The sequence below is a fragment of the Ischnura elegans genome, chromosome 5 (genome assembly GCF_921293095.1).
Source record: "Ischnura elegans chromosome 5, ioIscEleg1.1, whole genome shotgun sequence".
NCBI classification, from domain to species: Eukaryota; Metazoa; Arthropoda; class Insecta; order Odonata; family Coenagrionidae; genus Ischnura; species Ischnura elegans.
Window position 1 is genome coordinate 5,367,863 of NC_060250.1, and position 26,828 is coordinate 5,394,690.

At 40.3% G+C, this 26,828-nt stretch overlaps 1 protein-coding gene across 4 annotated transcripts in view; it reads left to right on the forward strand.

Moving 5' to 3' along the window:
* The window catches only part of LOC124158457 (rho guanine nucleotide exchange factor 10-like protein), a 173,396-nt gene that overhangs the window by 111,546 nt on the left and 35,022 nt on the right, over nt 1-26,828 (forward strand). For 3 of the 4 annotated variants that reach the window (XM_046533548.1, XM_046533551.1, XM_046533550.1), the window contains 3 exons: nt 16,464-16,788; nt 17,641-18,151; nt 20,516-20,812. In XM_046533548.1, the coding sequence (XP_046389504.1) occupies nt 16,464-16,788; nt 17,641-18,151; nt 20,516-20,812 (1,133 nt within the window). Of the gene's footprint in view, nt 1-5,399; nt 5,659-16,463; nt 16,789-17,640; nt 18,152-20,515; nt 20,813-26,828 lie in introns of those variants that run through there. The other variant, XM_046533549.1, reaches the window with a different exon arrangement.

Consider the following 26,828-nt stretch of genomic DNA (forward strand, 5'->3'; position numbering starts at 1 on the left):
ATTACCAGTGTATAAGAATAACAGTCCGATCAACATGATTCGCTTGCGGCATAAGATCGCGTAGGGCGGCAAAGAGGGGAAGCAGTTTACAGACTGATTTTCAAGCTTCATGCTGATTATATTCTTTCCCTCCTGCCACACAATGAATGGAATCGCTTTTCTTGAAAATTTAGTCGAAATTTTGAATATGAATTTACGATTTTGTTATGTACGAAAAATTTGTTTTCAAGTCGTATCTTTTCGTAAAACTACAAATCCATGTTTAGTAGATAATGTACGCATAGAGCGTAAAAATCATCCCTTCAATTTTCTCTCCTGCCTTCCCTTCCATGTTGGAGCAAAATACTTGAGCTGTCGACCGACTACATATCATGTGGTAAAACGTTTCCATTTGCTCAACGCGTTGCAGTAGCCTCGAAAGCCGTCCCTATTCACGTTGCGTAAAGAATGAAATAAATGTGAGAGATGCACAGTGTTAGGAGTAATCCCCCCTTTGCACACGAATATCCAAGGAGCGTGGGGTGTTAGTCATTTATTTATAAATTTTCGGCGCCTCGCTCATACGACGCTTCCGCTTTCCATGATTGTCCGCGAGTGTTCCTTCGGATGTTTACTTCCGCTTCGCATGTAAAGTCTTGTCACTTTCCTAGGAGGTTGGCACCCTCAACGCCCGGGCGTATTGAGTGGTGGTGAGCACAGAGCGTGTGGTCCACCCCCTCCCTCTTTTTCTCTCTCTCTCTCTCTCTCTCCATTGCCTCTAGATACAGCTGAGCTTTATTCAAGGCCGTTTTACACGGGGCACGTACTTGCACAAACTGACGGGTGTACGAAGGCGCAGTCAAAATTGCGTCGTGTAAAGCGGTGAATTGCTAGAACACATGCAAGAATGCTTGGACATGAGATGGCAAAATAGCCCGTTCTGATTTCGCTTATACATTCGCGCAATTCCACGCCATTTTAGAAATTAATGCAGTTCTGACCAGCGCAATTCCGTGCCCCGTGTAAAACGGCCTTTAGACACGCTGCCGCGAGAATCTGCTCGAGTGCCTCAATTCGGGTGCGAAGATCGCTTCCACCAGATTGTTAATTGATTGGCCGCTGTCGTGTTTTTAGTTGAGCGTGGTTGGCTCTGGCCTTCGGAGGGATGTAAGCCTCTGGTGGTTGGTTGCCTCTGCCAGTGGAGATCCCTGCGTAGTCGCCTCCCTTCACTCCCGAAACAAGTGAAAATTATAAAATTACCTTGAGCAAGATATATTTTTAAATTAAAAGATACTTTAAGCTTCAGATATGTTTAATGTGTTTTATAGGTCTCGGACAATATTTTATTGAAATAAGGTGTGTTTAAATTTGATGACATCAGTCGCCTAAAATCCATAGGAAACATTCTTCTATTCAGGAACTAGTTCACTATCTACGTTCGCAACATTAATATAAATTCGTTAATCCCAATGAAGAGGAATTGTTGAAAAATCTATGTCTGCGATATATTTGAAGTACAGACGGAATTAATATATTTTGAGCGTCAACTTACATTAACTAACGATGGATTATATCTCTATAGCTGCCGGCGTGCCTCTTTCCTCTTCAAGAAGACATCCCAGTGCTGTTAATCACTGTGCGGCTCCACACACTCTTACTCTCTCTATCCCTTTCACCTCCGGGTTACACGGTGAATTTTTCATCCCAATGATCTTGCGAATGACCATCATTCACCGTGTAAAAAGGATTTCCTGCATTCGAATGAAATTTCAAGCATGTTCTAATTTGCTTAAATTATTCCGTGAATGATATGGGCGCACTGCGTCCGTCTTGCCATTGGTACCAACTCGTAATTTTAAGATCATATATAAAAACTTTGGAAGCATAGTAACGCAAGCGATAGCTCAAATAATTAATATGTACTTTGAGAGAACATAAATCCACAAATATCAATTGTCTAAACTGGGTAATTCGGAAATAACATTCGGGATATTTAATGAATAAACACGTCGTTTTTCTCCTCGATTGCGTCTTTATTTTGTCTAATTTACAATTATTAAACTGACGATTTTTCATGATTTTAATGCTAAATTTTGGGTTAAGAGTCCCATTCATTAATGACAAAATCTCTGTTTACTCGGTGAATACATTCCAACGAAATCGAGCCGTTATATCATACTGGCCCAACAAGGAAATCACAATCTCATAGTGTTGCCTATTTGACAAGGGGTAAACCCCATAAACTAGCCCATGAATGTCAGAGTCCACTTTCTTCCCCTGCAACGTCATACCCTCTACGTTATACGTATCTACACATAACGTCTACGTCATATCCCACCGAAAGTCAAAGCAATACCAAAATGTATTCAAGCGCACATCTAAACGAAGCATTCCGTCGGTGCGAAGGCTTCCGCGGTGCCCTGCTACTGTAGGCTGCATATTCCGGGTTTCACCGCTTAGTGGTTGCGTTGGGGACAACAGTTTCTCCAGCATTCCAGCAGGAGTCTTCAGGTCGAAGTGATTATGCCGTGTTTTGGCCGCCGTTATATAGGCAGCCCAGTGGTGTATGCTCTCCCTGATTGGTCGCCTTGCGGCCAATAGCATAGTGGTATGGGGCGAAGAGTCTCTTCCACGTACTGTGGAGTTGGTAGCTATCCTCTCGATTGAAATTATGAGGATGTTTAGATATTTCAATCGCCTCTCGGATGATCCTCGGAAAATATCGGGATTCTCTGGCGATGACTTTTGTTTCTTCCCAGTTGATGTCGTGTCCAGGTTCACTCAGAGTATGCTCAGCCACAGCCGACAGATGGAATTGTTTATTTCGTCTGGAGCATTCCGTCGTCTGCGACTTCCTAAACAAGTCATGTTGTCAGAAACGGTCGGAAATATCGTTAGAATCGACATACACTATCGATAGTCGCACCAGTGCGCATTATTACTGCGCAGAAAATTCGCCGAAATCATTCAAGCGGTCACGGCGAATGTATTTAATTCTAATGATCATTCACGGTGTAAAACGGCCTTTTAAGTTGACATGGAATGACGTCGGTTGAATGGTGAAAGTTGCTTCAGGCTCTGGTGGGAGTCTTGTACCACCGGTTTCAATGCACTTTGTATGTAAATCACCTGAAGGTAATAGAATAAAATTTATTGAAACCGGTCGTGAACGGAAAATGAAGTAAGTATTCGTAGAAAATTTTCGCTAATCTTTAATATACTAATTGTGGTAGATTAATTAAATACGAATTTACTCGTGTAAGCCGCCCCCCCGCGCAACCCCAATTTTGGGCTGACTCGTGAGGAAAAAAATTATTTTATCAAAAATTCAATTTTTAGCCCTTAATCCGGTATAATTTTGTCATAAAATGAATTTAAAATCTTTTAATTGAAACGATTCGCCTAAGTTTAGTGATAATGTACATCTTTCACATGAATTTATTGGGCTACATATAATCGATATGGTCACCCTGATATCCAACTAAAAAATCTTGAGAACTACCTACGATTTCAACCCGTTATTATTCAATTACGGAAGTCCTCGGGCGAAATAACAAATGAAAGGAGATTGCCGTCCTTACCTTAGCCTGGCGGCAGTGGTTTCGTCTGCTCTCTGCGCAGAAGGTGTGGGCAAGGAATATACCAGAACGACTTCGTAGCACTCGGAAAAACTGACCTCAATGTGATAGCATCTATTATATTATGAAAATAATGACAATAAACTCGTGGAAATAGAATCACTGATGAATATTTTTATTGTAAGAGTTTTTTTTTTTTAGTTTTGGTCACTGCCGCTAAGGTCGGGGAAAATTACGTCCTCACTTTCACTGTCCCATACCTCACTGTCTTCGTCTCAGTCAAGTTAATTAGGAATGCGACGTTTCTTAAAGATTTTTAGGACTAAATCCTCGGGAATCATTTTCCATGAATGCAAAATCCATTCTCAAATCTGTGTCAACTGTTTTTTTCTTCATTTTTCCCGAGAGAGTTTCTGCATGCATCGCGCTTGCCATCCACTCTCTGTACATGTTCGCTGTGAATGCTCTATTTATGCTAACGTCTGCATCACGCTAGCCATGCCAACTGGAATTATCACCTAGTCGGTATTACCTTCTTGCAGCCTTCGCTTCACAGGTTCTTTAAGATGCCCACGAAATCTGTCGAGAACCAGCATGGTCCCCAGCCGTAGTAAGGACGCGATTCCCACACACATTTAATCCAGTCTAAGACCATGGTATGGTCCACTAGGGTAGCCTTATTGATTGGCTTACGTCAGGTTTAGATAAAACAAATTATTATCTTTCTCACCGTCGCGTCGTCTTTACACCGCCGCAGACGTAATTCCTCTTGTTAGAGTCTCAGGATAGCCTTCCTTTCTCTGTGTCTTAAAGATTCATTCATTCCAAGCATACGTTCTGGTCTGCCCTCCTCTCGTTTACTAAGAAGGACAGTCTATCTTATTCTAGAGGTATCATCTCTTAACCATCAACATGGGCGATGTTGAGCAGATCATTGAGGTCTCGCATGAATTTTAACTTCCAATTATCCTCCTTCCTCTCCCTCGTTTACCCAACATTCTTCCCTCTAACACTTTTTTCAACATCCCCTACCCGCTAAGTACTCCGTTCATACATACCTTCTGTCTCCTCCGTCATCACCATCATCATTGGTCCACAATATCGTGATTGGTTTGACTCACCTCTCCACCCAATTCTCCTATCAGCTTATGTTTTCACACCTACGTATTTCTTCTCTTTCTCACCTTCTTTACCTTTTCCATATGCCTTGTTTGTCCTCCACATCTCATCTAGAATCTGTCTCTCCTCACCCACCATGTCCAGCACTTCATCGTTCCTCCTCCCCATCCGTCCACTTCACTTTCTCCATTCTTCTCCACACCCATATCTCGAACTTTTCCAGTCTTCTCTCGTCTTCCTTCCTAAGTGTCCACGTTTTTGCACGGGGACCCGCCACCGCTCGACCTAATCGCCCGCTGCTTACTTTCAAGCCGCTTCTCGCGAGCTGCACCTCAAAAAGGGGATCTCCTGCCATTCGCAAATGATGGCATCGCACTCGGATAGTACACACTGTGATATACATATATTATACACGGTGGAGAGTTCGGCCAATGATGGAGCGTTGTCAACCACCAATTGAGTGTTGACAGTTGTTTAAATAGGTTTACAAAAGTCGCCACTCGCGTCGCTGACTATCTCGTGGACAGAACTCATAATTAGGGCGATTGATTGAGACCGAATTGGTTTCCATCCATCGGATTCATCGCTTTTCAGTGTTATTCCTATTTCAGTGTTCAGCTAGTTGTCTCTCTATTCAATGCGACCATTCATTCATTTTCTCGCCCCGCGGCGCACATTTTTGTAAAGCGATGAAGAGCGATAGGTAGACTAAATTGGCGCAAATGAAACGGGCTGGCGATGGACGATGAGCGAGGGTCGCGTGCACGCGTCTATTCGCCTTGGCTGGCCAATCCCTTCCCACTCCGTGTTTGCGTTGCTAACCTCGCTGCTGCTGCTGCCGTGAGATTGTTTGCTCTCGCCCGCTCGTCATGTGCCTCCCCGTGCATCGGAAACTTAAAACAAGATTCCAGGAAAAATGAACGAACATTTCCTTTTAAATGCACTGACGCTGGACATTCATTATCATTTCAGCTGACACCAGGTTAGTGTCTGCAGTGAGTCAATTCATGTTTGAAGGAAGACCGGGAATATTCGTCATCCACTGGTGAGAGAGATATTTCCAGTCTTCCAAAATTCAACTTCTCCGTCCTGCAGGGTTTTAGCATATATGCACCACTGCGTATTTTATGGGCGTTGAGTCGCTCTCTCACTCACAATCAGTCATTCAACCCGAAGGTTGGTTTGAGATAACTTGCCAAAATGTGTTTTGTGCAGTAAAATGTTTTTTACGCGCGCATAAGCACTGAATTTCATGTGTCAAATCCAAATTTGTCATTATTCAAAAGATTGTTTTTGTTTATTAGGCCCAGAACTTATCAATTTACCGAGCGACGTCGGGGAATTGAAGGGTATTTTTATTTATTGCATAGAGGTGAGTGACTGACAATTTTATCACCTTGGCGTAGATATTTTATAATGATTTCATGCTTTTTATGATATTGTAAAAAGAAAACCGTAATTTAAATTATTTTTCCACTGTTAAATTTTACGTTCTTAAAACATTGTGAGATAATTTTTGTTTATTGTACTTGTAACTTCCTCGTTTTTTGGTTAATTCATTATTTTTTTTAAATACTTTCACTCGAAGGCTATGGCTATATTTTGAGTGAAATTTTGAAGGCGTAAGTAATTACTGCTGGGTTCTACATTGTGTAAACTATAGAATCTACCTCAAGCCATATAATAAAGTTTTTTATGTATTGTATTTTAATTGGAGCAATAAATTAATCTTATTCAATGTTGATATGGGCTCTCAGAGGCCAGGGATGACCGTTGCATCCACCTTCGGTATCGAGTCGCGTTGATGTGCGCCGGATGACTCACGAAGGGCGATGGTGATTGTGATTGCCGTGACTCGTACATAAAGTGGAATGCTAGGTTGCCAGTTGTTGACGAGTCCCGTGGGTTCACGTGGTGAGTTCGTGGTCGTCAGGTGACACTATTTCGAAAGATTTGGCACGAGTGTTATCAATTGTTATAAAGGATTCTTTCGAGGCGGCCACTAAATGCGCTTTCAGCTCCCGTATCTCTGGACTGTTAACCGAAACTTATATTCGATTTGATATAATTTTTCGAAATCTTAACTTTTCCGTGTTATTCTGTGCAAATTCTCTGCGTCGAAATACCATTCAATCCACCTCGAAAGGCGTGTTGGCGAGGGGGTGGGTATGTTAGGACATACGCCGTTTACTAATTGTAAGCGAAAGAAAGGGCAATTCGCAAGCCAAGTCCCACCCCTGGTATTTATTGTTCGGGGTTAATGCCTCGTTCCGATTGCGATTGTCCCAGCGAATGTCCTAACGATAGTTGGCACAACTAGTTGTGTGAGTGCACGTCCGGACAATAGTTCACGTAGTTTCTAACGTTGCCACTTCACGATGGTTAGGCGCTGCGAAACCGGAAGAGGAAGCGACAAGAGAAGGACGAAAAGTTTGTGAAGCTCCCATCGCTCTATTTTTTCATGGATTTGTCCAAGCAAGGAAAAATATGAGTGGAAGAAAAATTATGCGTTAAATACACGTTGAAAACCGCAATATCTTAGCCCTCCATACCTCAACAGCTTTGCTAACCGTCAGTTTCCCGTTCACTTTAGATGTCAGCACTAGAGGGAAGCACATGTTTTAACCATCGTTGTGTGAATGCACGATAGTTATAACGATCGATGGAATAATCGTAGGCATAAAACGGAATTTCTATACCTACCCGTTGAGCAAAGCGACTCCCAGAAAAATTCCTTAATGGGGTTTCCTATTATTTTTTTTATTGCCTAAATCGAAAGATTCTTACTCCTGGAGTACGAATTTCACGCTTTTAGATTTTTAACTGACGATATCTATTTTTCGCGATTAAATGAAAAGTGAAAAATTTCAAGCGCGCGAAAACGCGACGGCTAAGTAGGAATTACGGGAAAAAGTCCGTGTGACGTCGTTCTGTTTCCCGCTGCCGCAAGTGAGGTGACCTTGGGGTGAGGCTCTGAGCGCTGATACGACGCAGGATGCTAGCAGGTGGCTGAGTACCCTGCTAGGTGGTAGCGCTTGGCTTAAATAAGGATTATTGATACCCCATCAAACGAAGGAAACTTTCCGACCACAGGCAGTTTTAATAGGTGATTATTAAGTGATTCCCCCGCGATTCGCGATGACAGGTGATTCCCCCTGCCAAACACCCTAGAGGTGGCTCGCAGGGTATTATGTAGATAATTAAGAGATGTTTCCCTGAGCTCTGTGCCTCATGCATGCATTGGTAATCTCATACGATGCAAAACTCCTATCCTCTCGTGTAGAAACTAGGTCCCTGTGACGTCACGTGGAGTGGCATCGCATGGGCGCCAATCTGGCCTTTTTCATATGAGGATAAAAATTGACCATGTTGCCATTCGTCTAAACCGGTATTTACAAAACCAAATACTTTGTATATTATGAATACACTAATGGTGGGTAACGAATCGCAATCAATGCCTTTCGTTTTCTTTGATGAAGGAAACTACCCTATTCCTTAACGCTTTTTGTTCACTCACAGCAGCTTTACATCTCTTTTTCATTCGGAAGCCTTCCCTCAACATGCTTGACCAATCCTAGCTTCTCCAAAGCTCTGCCTCAAACGTTTATTATATGTACTGTTCCGATGATTGCAAACACTGGGAATAAGTTGATCTGCGCTCATTGCGCGGACCGGACGGACGAATAAGCGAGCCAAGTGGCTTCAAGTAGTGCCCTAGATGGGCCGTAGTACGGCGTGCCCCCTAAAATCCAAACTCGTTATGAGCTTACCGGATAAACTACCTTCTGAAATCTGTAAAAAATACCCCTACTGTAAATTGTCCAATGGTTTTCAGAAAAAAATCGGAAATGATTATTTACTTGTTCAGAATTATGTCGTGGCACAACTTGGAACCAATATAAGAGTTTGTGTTCAGGTTTCTTAGGTTAACAATTGAGTAAAAACTTAATAGATTTAATAATTAGGCTTTATTGCCAACAAAGAAATACATTACGGCACTTCACACCATGCCCCCCTGGGCCCATGGTAACACACAGGCTCACATACCAACTTACTCGCTCAGAGTGACTGCGAGTGACTGACTCTCCCGCCAACTATCGTATGTACATGCGCTCACCAACGTGCGCATGCGCAGCAACAGCAACAGTTCTGCGCAATATAAATGTACCACATATACCCAACAGTTTGAGTTTCAAATTTCAATCGCGGCCGGATGTATAATGCATAATCAGCAATTGGAAACTTTGGGTGAGTACCGCCTAATTTTTTTCCCAACTACAGCTTCAACCATTTCTAAAGAGATCAAACTTGTACGGGAAGGAGTGGAGCCTCGTAGTGGAGTCCCCTTCTGTGTGAGTGGGACGTTGTTGCAGCTTTGAATGAATGCAGGAAGTGTGTACCACTCATTAGTGAGATGACGTTTGCATCGATGCCTTGACCCATGGTGACGATATTAATTGAAGAACAGGTGTGGTTGGAGAGGGAGAGGTCGATTAGTAACTGTGCCATTTCTACGCCTTGGGGTGATTTGTCGTGGGATTTGGCTCGACCCCGTCACGTTGCCCGTTGGGGGGGGGGGGGGACCTCGGCCCCCCCGAAAGTTTTTCCTTTGTGGCGACTGCCCGCGATTCATATCTGCTGAGGAGACCGCTAACCCACGCCTGCCTCACCTCTCCTTTGCTACTCCATATGCAGATAATACAGTTACACTTCACGTTGAGAGCCGCCGAATGACGTTATAGGAAACAACATAATTGAGAAATACAAGGGGAAACCATTTAGTGATAAATACTTGGAAAATTTCAGAGCATGAAACTGAGCAATGATATCCAGAGAGCAATATCAGCCTTATCTTTAAGGCGTAGAAGAAACGCAGTTAGGCGGCCTGGAATCGAAAAAAGTGACCAAAACCTCAAAAACGATTTTTTTTTGAGCTAGGAAGTGGAAACTTCGCATGCATATACTCAGATTAATTGTGCATAACTCTCCAGATTATTTCTTTCCTGTGTTTTCACGTTAACAGTATATATTTGAGGTAAAAGTTGAACAAATGTAGCGGAAAACGACCACCGTCGATTTTTTTATGAAAATAGCCACATTTATCCTCGTGCAGTGGTTTCATGAATAGTTTTATTGACAAAACTGTTATACCATCTTAATTAACACTTCTTTTTCTTCCATTAGGAGGTTTTTTTTTATAGATTTTGTTTCATCATTTACCATAGATATATAACAAAATAGCGGGCCCTATTTTTAGCCAATTTTTTTTACATAAACGCAGAGAAAAAGTAAATACTTCCGCCAAGTGACTTATACCACGTCGTTCTATGAAGCGTCTACATTGTGAATCTAAAATAAAATCTTGCACCATTTTGCAACCCCGAATTTTAAATCGTTTTTTCGAGCGTGCGGTCGACCCCGGTTCTGGCCGGCGGCGGCTCAGAGTACGGCGACGCGGCAAGCGTGTGGAAGCGATAAGGCCACATTCACTTTTATATCTGGATAATAGGTATAAAAGTGCTGGGAAATAATCATGACAAAGTAAAATTAATAAATATTTCTACGAATGACTCTCATTACGCAATCGCTGAGCACTGCAGGATTACACTGAAAGGCTTCTTTCTTTCAGTGCATTCCATAAACTACTACGGAGAATGGCCTTACATCGTGTGCGTACATCGTAGGGAAACGGACTCTTTTACCAACAAACCAACTCTCTTTCTCCATGCAAGAGCCGCCCATGATCCATGGCCTCCTCTTTCCTGCCTCCCATACTTATTTAAAGGTCTACCGACAAGGTGCACGCGAGTTTTTTTTGCTGATGTTTTCGCAGGCATATTCTCTTTTTCAATTGAAATGCACTTTCAAATTTAAATGTGCTTCTGGTGCGATGTCGACTGGTTCCATTTTTGTGTTCCTGCTGCTTTTCTTGAAAACAGAGTATTCCTATTCTTTTCTGTGTTGGTTAGTTTCATATATCCAACTATGAAAGTATTTATTTTTGTGGAAGTAACGTTGATATTCCATTTCGACTGCATTGCAATTAATGTTTACTTATTTTTTTCCTGAAGGTCTATTTGTCCTTTTTATTGAAATATGTAGTTAACTTTTTTCTCATTTACATTTTGTGACTCGAACACCATCTTTTTCATCTTTCGCACATATTTTTCTAAATTTCTCTCTTTAATTCCATCTAATTTTAGGCTCTGTTTTAAGTTTTGTAAAAAAAACTTGGGTATAAATATCTCTCAATGAAATTTCACGTTTGCAGCTGCATAGTATCCTATTGAAATGTAGTAAGCAAACATGTAATGCTAAAAACATTTATGTGACGAAATATATTGCTGCAGAGAAATATATTGCTACTGAATCTGATAAGAATAGTTGTAAAGCATTTAGTGGATTATTGAATGGAATTTTGTTTTGAAGTACGTGAGGAAGTGGAATGAATGTTCAATAGAGAACAATAGATTTCTTAAACGTGATGAAAAATGGCTCAAGACAGCAATTGATATTTCGGAAAACTTTCTAGAGTTTTTGCAGAGTACATCATTCTTATCCAGTAAGTGTATATCCTTGATTGTAAGTAATCTATAACTATGCCTTGCATAGCATAATGTTACTACATGTTTCTTTAGTTTAGCCAGTGCAGGTGGACGTTCAGTCGTACGTTTTCAGGGTTGTGACGAGAGAACGAAAAGGAGGAAAACGAAAATCCTCCCATTCCACTGAAGTTCTTTCATTTGCAGCTGGAGTGAATTTAAGGGAAGGAGGCAGTGAGGCTGCCTCTTAGCTACCAAAGGAAGTTACAAATACCAGAAAATCGAGAACTCATTCAAAATGCCTGTTTACACAGTTAACACGGACGAGTTAATGTCTAAATGCATCAACGGCTGTGGTGGAGCGGAACGGAAGATGTGCGATTGGATGAATATATCTAATGAGAAAATGAGAGCTCTATTTTCTGTTAATGCATTCACGCTAGTTGGGCGGTTAGACGGTACATTTTTACGTTCAATCTCGAGTTCATATATTTAGGGATTAACTCGCTCGCACCGTGCAACCAGGCCTTCAAAATGTATGGTCTAAAGAGGAGACAGTGTACGTGGTTTTCAGTGTGATCCTTTTGCCTCCCTTTGATTTGGCGACACTAAACCTTTGCCCCTTGAATCTGGACGTGTGACAATCTGTTAGGTTTGCACTTTTTACTCGTTTGTGTACTGCGCACCGTGCAATTTAACATTTTCTCGCAGAAATTATATTACGTGATTTTTGCCGCGACCGAGGTGAGAATTTATGGAAAAGTAACTTATCTGGTTGTCACCTTAATTATCTGACTACCCCCACTTTCTTTACCCCAATGTAGTGGAAATTAGTGAGGTTTCAACTTGTCATAATTTCGATAATCGGCAAATTATCTTATCCATCATATAATTTAACCAGTATTCATCTATCATGAGAGTTATATTCACGTCCATACTTGATTCCTACGTATAAAATATTATCTGCGCCAATTTCATCATCCAACCTATGAATGGCCGCTCCGCTGAAACAAGCGTGCAATGGTCCTCAACCATATAGTGTGATAAAACAATTGCGGGAAGAAGAATGATGTGGAAGAGTAATCTGTATTTAAGTCATATCCAACTGATGCTCAGATAATTTCCCTGATCTTATTATTTTTCTTTTTCTTGACCTTACTTTTTAATGTTGATTAACGTCTCGGAGTATAGGTCTAGTAGTAGAAGGTAGGTCTGTAAATACTCAATTGTAAAGGTCTATAATTTTCATAAAATATAGCGAAACGTTGGCAGATAATTTTGCGTATCATTCTTACAAGACGTATATATAACCCGAGACGTTAATCAACGTTATTATTTGCTAAATTTAGATACGAATTAATCCTTTCGAACCCAGAGCTGCCTCTAGGAGAAATTCAATTTCAAGACTTCTCATTTTAAAAACGTGAAAACTTTCTTCTCAATCATAGTTATTGTGGCAGCCACATATTTCGCCATAAACTTTACAGCACAAAAGAACACGTCAGTTTAAATGTTTTCTGAATAGAGCCGAAAACTTATACATTTTTAATGTTGTTTAGAAGCAACATTGGGTTTTAGTGGGTTAAGAAAGGCATTTGACAATCTCTTTACATTTTTGTAATCGCGAAGTAGTTCCGGTCATTATTTAAAGTAAAATTTATTATTTCGCATTGATGTTAGAAACAACGGTTTAAAGTGTCCCAGGAAAACAAATGCCTGCCGTCAATGCCTTGTAAATGTGGTGACTAATCGTCTTTAGGTGACGCAAACCTTTGTTTGCGGGGCATTAGCGTCATTACGCGAACGCCTCGCGTCGAAGGAAGTTTTCCTCTGTGAACTCCTTCCATATCATCGTCCGAATAGGGTAGTTTCCTTCATCGAAGAAAACGAATGGCATTGATTGCGATTCGATACCCACCATTAGTGTATTCATAATATACAAATTATTTGGTTTTAGAATGCCCAGTTTGGAAGAATGGCAATGGTCAATTTTAACTTCATTTCAAAAGAGCCAGATTGGCACGCATGCGATGCAACTCCACGTGACGTCACAGGGACCTAGTTTCTATACGAGTAGATATGAGTTTTACATCGTCTGAGATTACAAATGCATGCATGAGGCACAGAGCTCAGGGAAGCATGTCTTAATAATCATCTATTAAAACTGCCTGTGGTCGGAAAGTTTCCTTCGTTTGATAGGGTATCAATAATCCTTATTTAAGCCAAGCGCTACCTGCTAGCAGGGTACTCCGCTACCTGCTAGCAGCTTGCATCGTTGATGCGCTGATAGCCTCACACCAAGGTGGCCTCACACGGCGACAGCGGGAACCAGACGGACTTTTCCCAGCATTCATCCTTAGCCGATGCATTTTTGCGGGCTTGAAAATTTTCACTTTTCATTCAATCGCGAAAAATAGATATCGTCATTTAAAAATCAATGGGCGTGAAATCTGTACTCCAGGAGTAATAATATTTCGATTTTGGCAATAAAAATATAATAGGAAACCGCCCTATTGCAATAATAACAATCGATAGCTACAAAATGGCGTAATCCTCAACCTCGATCGAAAAATCCCTTTACCACGCACGTTCTTTCTATTCAATGGGGGCAGTTGGAAATTATCCATTTTGGTATTTATGTATGGCATGCACGGCCCTCATAGCGCGATAGTTACTCGCAAATTGATTGGAGAGTATTTCGTGCAAAAAGGACATCTCCAGCCGGTGGTCCCATCGGTACTCACGTGGAAACTTATCAACGTAGAATTTGTGGAAACGAGCGATATCCATAGAAAGCAATTGGGAAAATGAAAAAGCATGAATAAAAGGCGACCGTCAACAGGATCGAGTAGGCAGAGAGCTACTCTGGGGTGTGCTCGATTGGTATGCGGGTTGCCTGCGTTGGTCATTAGTAGTCTGAACTTAGTATCGTTTATCGTTTGTTTTTACTGAAAGGGTCGTTTTGTTGACTCCGCCTGTGTTTGTCATAAGCTTCTCACCGTACACTTCCACTAACTGATGGTGAATTTCTATTGGAAAAATATTTTTTGCATTGAAAAATGGAATGGCTGAGCGTAGTGGCAGGCGAACTAAGTGGGAGCTCCATTCTAAATTTGTGCCATGCATGTGAATGAGCAGGCTATGGCCACCACGTGGGCGGTTCTACTCTTTGGTGTAGGAGCCAAGGAATGCAGTGCTGATGTCAAATTTTGCCTGGTGACTTAAGCAATTGCATTTGGAAATGGTGTCGTTGGAGACCTCACTTTTCAGTATGCCCTCGTATAATGCTAAATGGAAAAAATAATTTCATCTTGTTGTTTACAAACTAACTTTTATTCAAAATTTCAATTTTGTAGTGCAAAGAACCCATTTATGTAGTGGTTTTAGCCATCCTTTTTCAATATTAGCAGATGAAACAACATATTTACCCTTATTAAAGTGTACCGGGACTAGCCACGGTGATAACTTTTTACGGAGTCACCCGCAATGCACATTTTACCCTTCACAACATATTTATATCGAGTCCTTTCCATGCGAGCTGTTGTTGGGCTTCTCGAGTGACCATATCAGTTTCTGATGGAATTAATACCTCTGATTGAGCCATATAGTTCATAGGTCTCTCTGTGTAATAGTCGATGAGGTAGAGCCATTATTGTTACCCCATGTCAGTACCATATGGCCATGAAATTTAGGTAACTCTGTAGGAGGAGGGAATCTTAATGACTTTTCATCAGTATCTGGTAATTAAGAATGTTGTTTTCCTTAAAAAAATTGATTAGATGGCAGTAAATGTGATTGAAAATGTCAGTGTAATGAAGTATCAATTTTAGTCAACTTTCTCTCCTTTGTTAATCAAGCCATAATTATGATATATTTACAGTGTGTTTCAGGAGGAATCTGCAATACTACTTTAGCAGGTGTTAGGGGAGACAATTTAAAGCACTTTTTCCCCCGTAAAAATTGCATTGCAACTCTTTAATTGCTGAGCTATGACAACACAAACATTTTTGTTGTATGCACTTTAAAATGCTCACGTGGAAACAGTTTCTCTTGGGTATCCAGCCTTTTCCACATTTTCTTTGATATTCTGGATTTTTAAGGACTTCAAATAATTATGGTTGGACATAAATGTGCGATTAATAATATCTGAAACAATTAATCTTTGAGGTTAATTGAACGAGAGCTTTGAGTGAGTATCAGCAATACAATTGCGCAATCTCACCCATTTTGAGATTAATTGTTTCAGACAATTATAATCGCACGTTTTCATCCAACCTCAATTAATTAATTCATGTCCTGAAAAATAGGGAGTATTAATGAAAGTCGTAAGAGGCTGGATAGCTGAGAAAAACCCATCTCCATGGTAACTGCAAAGTGCATCCCAAAAATCTTTGCGTTGCCATAGCTCAGTATCTAAGGAATTGCAACCCCTTATTTATGGGACAAAAAGTGCTTAAAATGGTCTCCCCCACCACCTCCTGTATTAAATAGTACTGATTCCTCCTATAACAACCTGTAAATATATACCTACCTATAAATATTTACTATCTTTCTTTGTGCCAAAGGTGTTGTTGCAAATTTTCAAACTTCTAGCTATATTTCTGAAATCATGCTCTTTTGATGGGACATTTAGTATATACATGTATGGACAACACAATTAAAAGCACCCTTGCCCATGCGGGACTTAAACCCGCCGCAATTGGTTTGGCAGGCAAGGACTCAACCCCACCACCAAATTCTGTACTATTACATACTGATATACAAAACTCCATACTACGGTAATAATACTAATACTGTACAAATACTGTACTACTACTGTCAAATACTGTGAGTATTATATAAAATAGTTTTAATCCATTTTATTACTCAGCGGGATTGTTTAAGCCTTGGTAGAAGCAGGTTTGATAAACCAAATGTGAGCACGTATAGGCTGTGGGAGGTGATGCATGGGTGCCATACCACGATGCCTTGCAGCTACTGACTCCCACAACTACATGCTCCTAATTTATCTCGTGAGCGTTTGTGTTGGTAAAATGGTCACCATTCAATTTGTAAATCTCTTTAAATGGTGTCAGCAATTTGTTTTTGCTAATGAGTATGTAAAAGGGGAGATGGCAAAACTGTTTCATTGATAAGCACACTCATAGCTAACGCTAAACTAAAACTGAACCTCAAGATGTCATCGTAGAAAATTCATTATTTTTATCTCCTCTAAAATGTGAAATCTTCTCTTCTTTAATTGCAGATGAACTGCGGTGGGATAACTCGTCGCAAGGCTCAGGCTGTCGTACTGCATCCACGCCAACGCAGTGCCGTGCTGACGAAGGCAGCCGGCATGGCGGAGGGTGTTATGTGAGGCGCGACCCGTGTCGGCAGCCATGCTCCGAGACAGACTCATGGGGTTCGGCTGCAGAGTCAGATCGGCCGTTATCTTCACTCTCTTATTCCTCATCCACTGAAGGAGATGATGAGGATGAGGAAGAAGGGAGAGGGCAGCGGCGGCAGGACCGATTGGTGTCATTTGATGAGCACTTGTGCGCCTCCTCTGCGCCCACAACCATTGCTGCGAGGTAAGAGCATGCACCTGAGATCAAAAAGTAAACAAAGGTGGCGTTGGTGTGTCACAGACTGCAATTTCCTAATGCACTGGAGTGAGGGACAGAAAAAGGAGAAATGTAGGAGATGGGCTAGCTAGAGACGACTCTCCATTGTACTTACCACAAATTCACAATGAGACACATGTAGTGAAAAAAACCATGAATAGATAGTTGGATAAAGTATGAGAGACTCATCGAGTAAAAGTAATCATGATTTAGATGTTAATGTTGTCAGTGTAGAGACTTCCCCACGCTCCACCCGATTTACCTGTGGCATAATCAGTATCTTGAGCAACCTGCAGACATCTTCTAATCAGAACAAGAGAGCTTGATGGCCATAGAAATTTTTGCTCCATCAAGATGTGCAAATTTGGAGAAAGGCCCGAAAGATGTGCCATTAAGGATGAATGCTAGGGAAACTTGAAGCCTGCAGAGATGTCATTTAGTAGGAGGGTTACAAGAACTAGGTGGACCAACTGTTGAGCTAGTGAACGGGAAGGTGAGCTGGTTGAATCAGTTTACTGTGTGGATTTTGGGAGTTCAAAGCCATGACGAACCATAGCCTCCCAAGTAGAAACTCTTCACAAGCTCACTCTCAACTCGTAAGGATCCTTTAGGAGGGTCGATTGGGGCCCCACTAATGTTGGCTGGGATACAACACACACACCTTCACACCGCCTATTTTAGGCAAAGATTGATAAATGTCACCTAACGTCAAATGTCTAGGGGTCGACCCACCAGCTATATCTTGGAAGCTTGCATATGAACTCTTCATAGCTCTTTGTTGGTTTCCTCTTTCTCAGATGCATCTCTTTGCTGTTTCAGGGCGAGTGGCAACCTCAGGTCAACACTGAACAAGGCACGCACTCTGTGCGACAAGTGGCGTGAGTCAAGGGGTCGAGGCCGTGAAGCGTGCTGTCTCCCCACACCCCCTGATCATGATGCGCCTTCCGAGAGCAGACTCTCACGCTGGTTCTCCATTCGGCGCAACCAGTACGATGTGGACCGAGGGGGAGGGGGGAAGCAGGAGGCTGCCCACCACCCCTTGTGCGATGGGGGCGGGGTGATGCCCCTCTTGGCCGAGGAGGACGTTGCCGACTCAATTGGTGGTTCTGTGCTCTCGGAGAAGAGGCCCCTCGCCATGACAGTGTCTCCGGCCGATGTCTCGGCTGCCTTTCCTCCCTTCGCCACATTCCAGCAGCGCCGGCACCTGCCGCCTGCCTTGCCCCCCCCTCCCCCTAGCCTCACACCTGAGCAGATCAAGCGGCGGCACATCGTTGCGGCCATCGTGCACTCGGAGAACTCGTATGTGGCGAGCCTTCAGCGCTTGGCTAATGTAAGTGTGCTCTGCAATACTGAGGATCCTGGGCTTGGAGTTGGCAATGGGAAGAGTTCTTTGGTTTCCCACTGTGGGCTAGGGAAGAAATCTGCCCTAGGAACTATGTAGTGGGGAGCCCTGTCTACCAAGTGTGCAGCACTATATGTGAACTCCAAGTTACTTGGAAAGTATAGCTCTCTGGAAAATTTCTTACAATCCCCTTGAGCTTTTCCTTTGGATACTGTTATAACTGGGTTTTCCATTTTATTTATACACGGAATCGAATTTGAAAATTGTAAAGTGTCTAAGTCACTGATGGAAGTGCTTACCTAAGTAAAGGGGCAGTGTTGATCAGACCTCTAGTGTTAATGTCTATTTGCCGTAATATTGGTAAGAAGTTGGTGCATGGTGTCATGTATAATAGTCATTGTACTAATTGAACTTGGGTTCATCACCATCACAAGTTTGAAGATGTAAGCAAATTTATGCAGTGGAAGCTCGATTTAATGGGATATAATAAAAATTGTTCGTAATACTTGGTGATCGTTATATTCAAAGGTATAGATGAAGCTTCTCAATTCTCATATTTACCTTAACTTACAGATTTTATTTCGTATTGGTGCTATTTCACAGATATTAGATTTGTGTTTGCCTTAACTTGCAATGTTATACATAATTTTGCTAATAAAATATTATTGTCCTTGTTTCTGTGGCTGAGTGTTTTGATGTGTTGTGACGTGACCTCGGTTCTGGGATTGTCCGGGATTGGTGAGAGCATCAAATTACTTTGCGACAAAAGGCATTTATTGCGATTCGTTACCCACCATTAGTGTATTAATAATATACAAATTATTTGGTTTTAGAAATCCCAGTTTAGACGAATGTTAATGGTCAATTTGATCCTCATTTGAAAAAGGCCAGATTGGCACCCATGCGATGCCACTCCATGTGACGTCACAGGGACCTAGTTTCTATACGAGTAGATATGAGTTTTACATCGTCTGAGATTACCAATGCATGCATGAGGCACAGAGCTCAGGGAAACATCTCTCAATAATCACCCATTAAAATTGCCTTTAGGTCGGAAAGTTTCCTTCGTTTGATAGGGTATTATGAATCCTTATTTAAGCCAAGCGCTACCTGCTAGCAGGGTACTCTGCTACCTGCTAGCAGCCTGCATCGTAGCTGCGCTCATAGCCTCACACCAAGGTGGCCTCACACGGCGGCAGCCAGAACCAGAATGACGTCATAAGGGCTTTTCCCAGCATTTATTCTTAGCCATCGCATTTTTATGGGCTTGAAATTTTTCAATAAAAAAGTAATAGGATACCACCCTATTCATTAAAATGAGCTACCACTGTATTTTATGATTGCTCAGCGGTTATCAGCCCTCAAGAGATATCTGTCGTCATTTGACATTAACACGTTGCGTACCGGGGTATTTAGATTCCTAGGAACGCCGATTCTGCGTGGAGGTGTTGAGATTGGAAATATGCCTTTGGTTTAAACATGGTTAAAAAGCTAATGTTTAGAATATAACTTGACCCATTCAAATGCTATGATGCATCTGTTCGTTATGAATAACGAACAACAACTGAAAACATACTAACAAATGCGTATTGTACGCTTTAAAAGTGTTTACGTTGACGTGCCTAAATGTCGAGAATCTTCGTCATCCGTCCGAAACGTTCGGGAAAAAAATGACGAGAATTCTCGCCATCCGTAAGCATCGTGTTAATAATACTGCATATCACAAGGCAATGATGTGATTCTCACAGTATGCCGCAGTTGCTACACCATGGTTCCACTGAACTACATTTGAAGTCAAATTACTGTCATGGAATAAAAATTGTTCAATGTCAGCTTAACTGATTGATGAAGCATTCACTAATATAGAAATTATTGGCATTGAATTGTCTACATAGTTTTCCCTATTACTTTGTCTTATGGCCATAAGCGATATCAAGAATGACAGCATTTTTTACTTAGAATGCGAGCCTCTTATAGGGGGCATGATGTGTTGCAAGAGTCTTGTTGCAACTACATATTTACTATCAATGTACATATGCACTGTTGAAGAAACCATGTCTGAGAGACCTAAAACCAAGATTATGATAATCTACTGAGTACTGCATAAGTGACTGATATTAAGGAATTGAAATCATTGATTTGATGGTTTGTCGTATACATATTAAAATACCAGCCACTTGAGAATTGTAAATACAACCTCCATTAATATATTTGCATCATAAACAATTGTATATACCTAAGCTGAAAGGGTTCCCTGCACACAGTTTGTAAGCATTTCTCTCTTTGAAATGTGTTTTCATGAAGACATGCCTGGTATGAAGTGTTGACTCTCTTTGCTTTTCCTTTCTCCAGGATTACAAGAAGCCATTGGAGGAGAGCAGCCCGCCCATCCTGAGTGCGTCCAAGATAGCGACGCTGTTCCATCGTGTGCCTGAGATCCTGCAGTGCCACACGCACTTCCGAATCGCTCTCACCGAGTCCGTGAGGAACTGGGACCGGGAGGAATCTTTGGGGGATGTGTTTTTCGCCTCATTCTCCAAGGCCTTTGTACTTGAAATATATAGTGACTTTATCAACAACTTCTCTGTGGCAATGGATCTGGCAAAGCAAGAGTCGAAAAGAAAGTCTGCCCTGGCAGACTTCCTCAAAGTAAGTGCTGAGTGGCATTAGCATTTGCTCACTAGTCTCCTCATTCAAAACGTATTATTTCTTATTGTCCTTGGTTTTCATGGAGAAAGTGTCCGCTGCTTCTGTGTTTCCATTACTTATTCTCCGAATAGTTTGTGGCATGGTGCTCAGGGGCCTTATTCAGGAACAAATCGGAAATGTCGCCTCGACAATGATAAGCCGTCGAGGCGACAATGTCGAGGATCAGGAAATCGCGTTCCGTGCTATTCAGGAAGCGAAAATCGAGGACTCGATGACTTTAGAAGGTGGGCGAAATTCACGCTTGTGACGTCATGGATTATCGAGGGATTGATATTCGATGCTCTTCTTTTTCCCAAGACTTCTCGCTCGAACTTTAATTGGATTCCGAATAGAGAAGTAAGTTTGAATGTTTTTCCGCTGATATTCAATGATTAGGGAAACCAATTGAAACACATTTTCATAGATTTTGGGTAATTGGTTAATTATTTCAAATATTGGGGTAGTTATTATAAACTAGTATCGACGTACAATGTTTCAAATATAAGAAAATGATGCGTGTTATTTAACATTCTCAACCCAATGCTTGATAATTATTGCGAACTTTACCGTAACATTGTATATTGCAAGCATCAACGATTTTCCTAAAATGCAAAGTAATAGAATAAGTTCTTCCACAAGGTTTTAGGTAAATATGTGGACCTAATTACCAATATATATTATACAGAATAAGACGTAGCGATATCATATGATAGTTGCTAACTAGCTCATTAGAACTAAAATTAGCTAAACATGTATTAAATGCACATTAATTAATGCATTTCACACGGTGAGAGTCGAGTGACAATAGTATGAGTCTCCTAAAGGCACATCTAGCATAAGCAGAGGGAGATACTTCATATGGGAGCACCCAGTGGGAGTTCCAATTAACTCCTTTGAAATATTTGTGGTATCAACTGAATCCCACCAACTTCCATTCCAAATCCCTGTAAATTTTGAATTCATCCAAAGCCATGTATGTATTAGCAGTTGCAAATACAATTACCAAGCACATTGAAATATAACCATTGGCTTCAACCTTAAAAACGTTCCCAGCAGTAGAGAATCATTCCCCTGCAGCCCTTCCTTACCCAAATCCTCCAAGTGTCATATAAGGGCCAGAGAAAGGAAGCAGCTATCTAAAGCTTGTAGGAAATATTAATTACAGAGATAGTAGGTAAATAGGGGACAAAAATATCCCTAATTACTCGGCTGCTATTGCAATAGAAATAATGTCATGTTGCCTTACAACTCATGAACAACCATTAGTTAATATTATTATGTATTCTGGTATCAATGCATAATCCAGGAACAATCCATGATTGAGATATTAGAAAATACATGGCGTTATAACAATTTTTCAAGGTACTGGGGGTAATAATTACATGAAAGACTTCAGATTATTATAGAACAAGGCTTTTATTTTTGCAGATGATTTTCCCAATTATAATAGGTATGACATCAAGGGAAAGGGCAGACCAGGGGTGCCGACTTGCAAAAAAAATTGGGGGGGCCCAAACCGGGGACCTTGCCCCAGTAAATTTTATAAGTAGTGAATTTTAAGTTTTTCAAACATTGTATAAGAGTCATATATTCAACATTAGCACCCTGATCACTCGAATGTCGATATCTGGACACTCCGGGGAAAGTTGACTAGCCTGACACATTTTTCCTCACATCTGTAACGAATTTTTGGGGGGGCTCGGGCCCCCTCAGACCCCATGGAGTCGGCGCCACTGGGCAGAGCACAGCAAGGCATAGGTTACAGCTGTAACTAGTTTGGCAGACACTATGAAAGAAATATCAGTATATTTTATGATGGCCTGCCGCATAGAATAGGATGCCAGTGACAAGTGTAGGATTATAATTCAATATTGAATGTAATGCATCCAACTTAATGAAATGAAATCCCTCCACCACATTTTGTTCCCATTAAAATCACTATTTTAAAGTATTCCAAGGTAAAAGATTATGCCGGGAGCAGGGTTGAATGTAGAATATCAATAAAATCACCAACAGGGAAGAGAGATTCTGAGGGCAGTGAAATATTTAACTGAGGCCTTTAACTGAGGTGTGGAAGGTTGTATATGATACCCATAGTCCACGATATTTCCACCTCAAGTGGGGAGGTGGGAAGGGACCATCTTTCTTCACTTGTGCTGGGACAGGTACTTCTCTACAAACACAGATAGTCAAGCCCAGATGAAGTAATAAGTAGGCATCAAATATGATTCTTCATCACAAATTGCTCCTAGCTTTGGTGAGTGAAGAAGTATGCTATTCTTCTGAGTGACCCTTAGAGTTTTCAACTTTAATTGATGAGAGTAACTGAGTGGCCCATAAATAATGAATCTACCTGCATGTGGAAATAAGATAAATGAGTATAGAAGATTGTTAAAATATATGTCATTATAAATTCATGTCTCATAACATTGAAATTTACATTCATCTTTTAATCATGCAAGGCTAAATATTGATTTTTTTGTCACATACATAGCCAGAGGAGGGCCAACATTGATTTCATTTGTAAATATATATTATTTGCTTCATTAAAATATTCTATATGCAAATGGTGTATTGTTGACAATATCAATCCCAATTTCTGCGAAAAGATAGTGCCTTAATGATCTAATAATAATGATAGCACCTTACCCTGGTATGACTATTCTGTAAGTTTTATGACTTCATCAGCATACCTGTATATCACATGCATTTCTCAAAAGTGTTTTTTAAACCCTTTGGTAAGTTTTCATTATCACATAATGACATATTTTAATGGCTATAGAGGCATCAGGCTCAAGATTTCACGAAATAAACTTTATGGTTATTTTCTTATATGCGTCCATTGTCCAAAAGAAAACGATGTAAATGCAATGCATGAACAACTAATAAATATCCCTTGTAAAATATTCTTAAGTATGGTTTAACTAACAATCCATAATATTATTCTCTCTCACCCATTGTGCCTCATGAATTAACTCTCTTTCTTGGATAATAGGGGGATTAGGAGTAGGGAGGGGTTTATCTTCTTCCTTTATATGCTGAGGGAGAGATATACTTCCTCTCACACATGTGTTATGTGGTATGCTGTTATTATTCTGCCAACCTTAGAGTAGAGCTATAGTGCAAAAGATGGTGTTTTAAAAGATATCTAAAGCGATTTTGAATTGCTCCAATACACCTCTCAACAGTGGATCGAGCTTTGCAGTGTAGAGCTTTGTGTTCGTGACACAAAATTAACTTAAACCTTTACAAAAGGCAGTACTAAAAGCAGCAATTTAATATTGTCTGTCCATAGTACTGTTAGAACTATATCATTCTATTATTTTTATGTAAGAATTGGTTGAAATAATCATCTATAATCAAGACTTACTCAATTACACGTTCTGACCTAACACCGCTCTCCAATACCCTTCTCATTTCATCGTGAGCTTCACTATGGCCCCAGACATATGAATCATGAGAGCTTCAAGAGAATCTTGAGACACAATTTAGTATCATGAGGTCACTATCGCATAGATATAGAAAGGTGAACACTCATTTTATTCAAGTTGGTGAAAAAAATTATCTATATAATGAATTAATCCAGTACATAATGATCTGGGCATACAAAGATTAACTAACTGTTTTCAATCGGGTTACTTATTGAATGGGCGTACCCTTCTCTTCTATTTACATTTATGTGTTAGTATGTAGAAGGAGCCCTTATAGAAATATGAGTTCCATCAACAAAGCCAACTACCCCAGGGAACCTAGATTCTCTGTAATTCCTGTAAAATAATTGTGGTACATAAAATTTATCATGGTGTTACATTAAAAAAAAAATCTAGATAGAGGAAGGAGTTAACATAATTTTCAAAGTATGAATTGTTACAGGCAAATTTTATGAGACTATATTAATCTACTCCATATAAATTACATAAACATGCTTTAACAGCAGTTTCTACCTCCTTACACTTTGAAAACATGTATCTCATATGACTTTACACTGGCACAAAGATCCCGGTAAATTTGCTCATTAAATAATTTTTACAAGATCATCAAAGTATTTTAACCAACTCTCGACTCATCTCCCTTCTTTCCTCTGCTCTCACGATAGGAAAGGTAGCCAATTGGCAACCATATTTAAGAAGTTAATAGCTTCAGTCAACTCATCCATAAAGCATCTTATTGAACTTTGGCTCAAACCTAAATACCTGTCACTGCCAGCTGACTTTTGATATGACCCTTGGCCATGAAAGTGGAGAGTGCAAAGTACCTACTTCATAAAGAAAATTGATTTGCTTACATTAAAAAATGTAGTCGCATCAGATACTAAAAAGAAGCTTAAAATTTCTTTGATAGTATATTCATCCCCATAAAAGCTTCATCAGGCATTTCAAAAGGTACATATCCCCCTCTATTCCTTAAATTTCTTCTCTTCCTTAGCCAAATTAGGGCGATATCATCATCCATTAATTGCTACAGAGGTTCATGAAGGGTGGTTATAAATGTTTAATCAACTTTGAATGTATCATCATTACTTTCAGCCTTCTCATAAGTTTGCAATAGATAGGAGCATGAAAAAATTATCAATATGCATGTCATGCAAGAACACTTATCATTTAGAACAAAAACTTATTATTCATAATTGAGTATCAATTTATCATCTAAGCATTCAAAAGTAAATAAAACCATCACTTATATTACATGATGACACCCAAACAATATTCTTACTTGCCTATTGATGCATCCTGTAACCTATCCCTCTTACAATTACATAGTGCTTCAATATCTTTGTTTTTCTCATGCTAAATCTAAGTTCTGATTCTAATGATAAGTCAGATCATATATCATTCAAAATAAAGCTCATATTTATATGTTACATGCATCGAGTGCATTGATTACATTCTTATCAAATAAAATATTCATCTTTCATCGTTAAAAACCTGTGCTAACGTTTATACTGTGATAACGTTTATTATGATTTCTGTTTCATCATTCAAAAGAGTGGTACTTACTCTCAAATCTTGCGAATCTTAATCTTTAGTAAAAACCACTTAGTATGTAAGGGTATTCTTATCAATAACACTCCAGCTATTTTATATAAAGCCTTAGCAATACCTACGGGTGACGCAAAAACATCTCACAATTATCGTCCCTTAATAGCTTAGGAAAGTGTTAGTGAAACGTAAACACTATAGGATTTATGATAAGGTACATGGTCATAAAAAATACAACACCAGGAAATTGATACACAATGAAAACAATAATTTATAGTCCACACGAAATCACAAGATAGTACCAATGAAATGAAAGGCTATGCACAATATCATGAACGAATATTATGAACACAATTTGTAAAATTGTGATATCATACTACCCATATATCGGTATAACGTACTTGGTACTCTATAAATGATGAAGTTCGAAGAGAATAACCACACACTGTTAAATACAAACACATTCACAAACGTCATTTACATCTAAAAGTTGTCCGATGTTGGCGAGCAAGCGTATAGGTAAAAATTAAGCCTCAATTAAGTAATGTTTGGAAAGGAAATTGCTTAGCTTTTCTACAAAACACACACTTTATTGCCGACTAGTTTCGGTTACACTGTACCATTATCAAGACTAGTGATACACATCAGAATTTGCCGGTATATATACTCTGTGGTCGGGTGATTGGAGGGGAAGGGGAGGGGGGAGAGGTAAGTGACGGGGAAGGTGAAGGAGGGAAGAGATAGGGAGAAAAACCAGAGGTAGTTACAAAGTAGAGCGTGGGTTGGCGTCACAAGGATTTTTTGGGGTGTAATAGTGGAATGTCTAGAAGGGGGGAGTGGAAAGGGAAAAGGTGGTCATTAGCAATGGGTTCTTTCCTCTTTACAATTTTTAAAATTTCCAACTGTTCTCTGATGTCCAGCTGTGTTCCTTTTTTGACTCGGTGAAGCAATTCCGGGGTAAAATCCGCTTGGTGGCCTTCCTCCCGAAGATGGGTAGC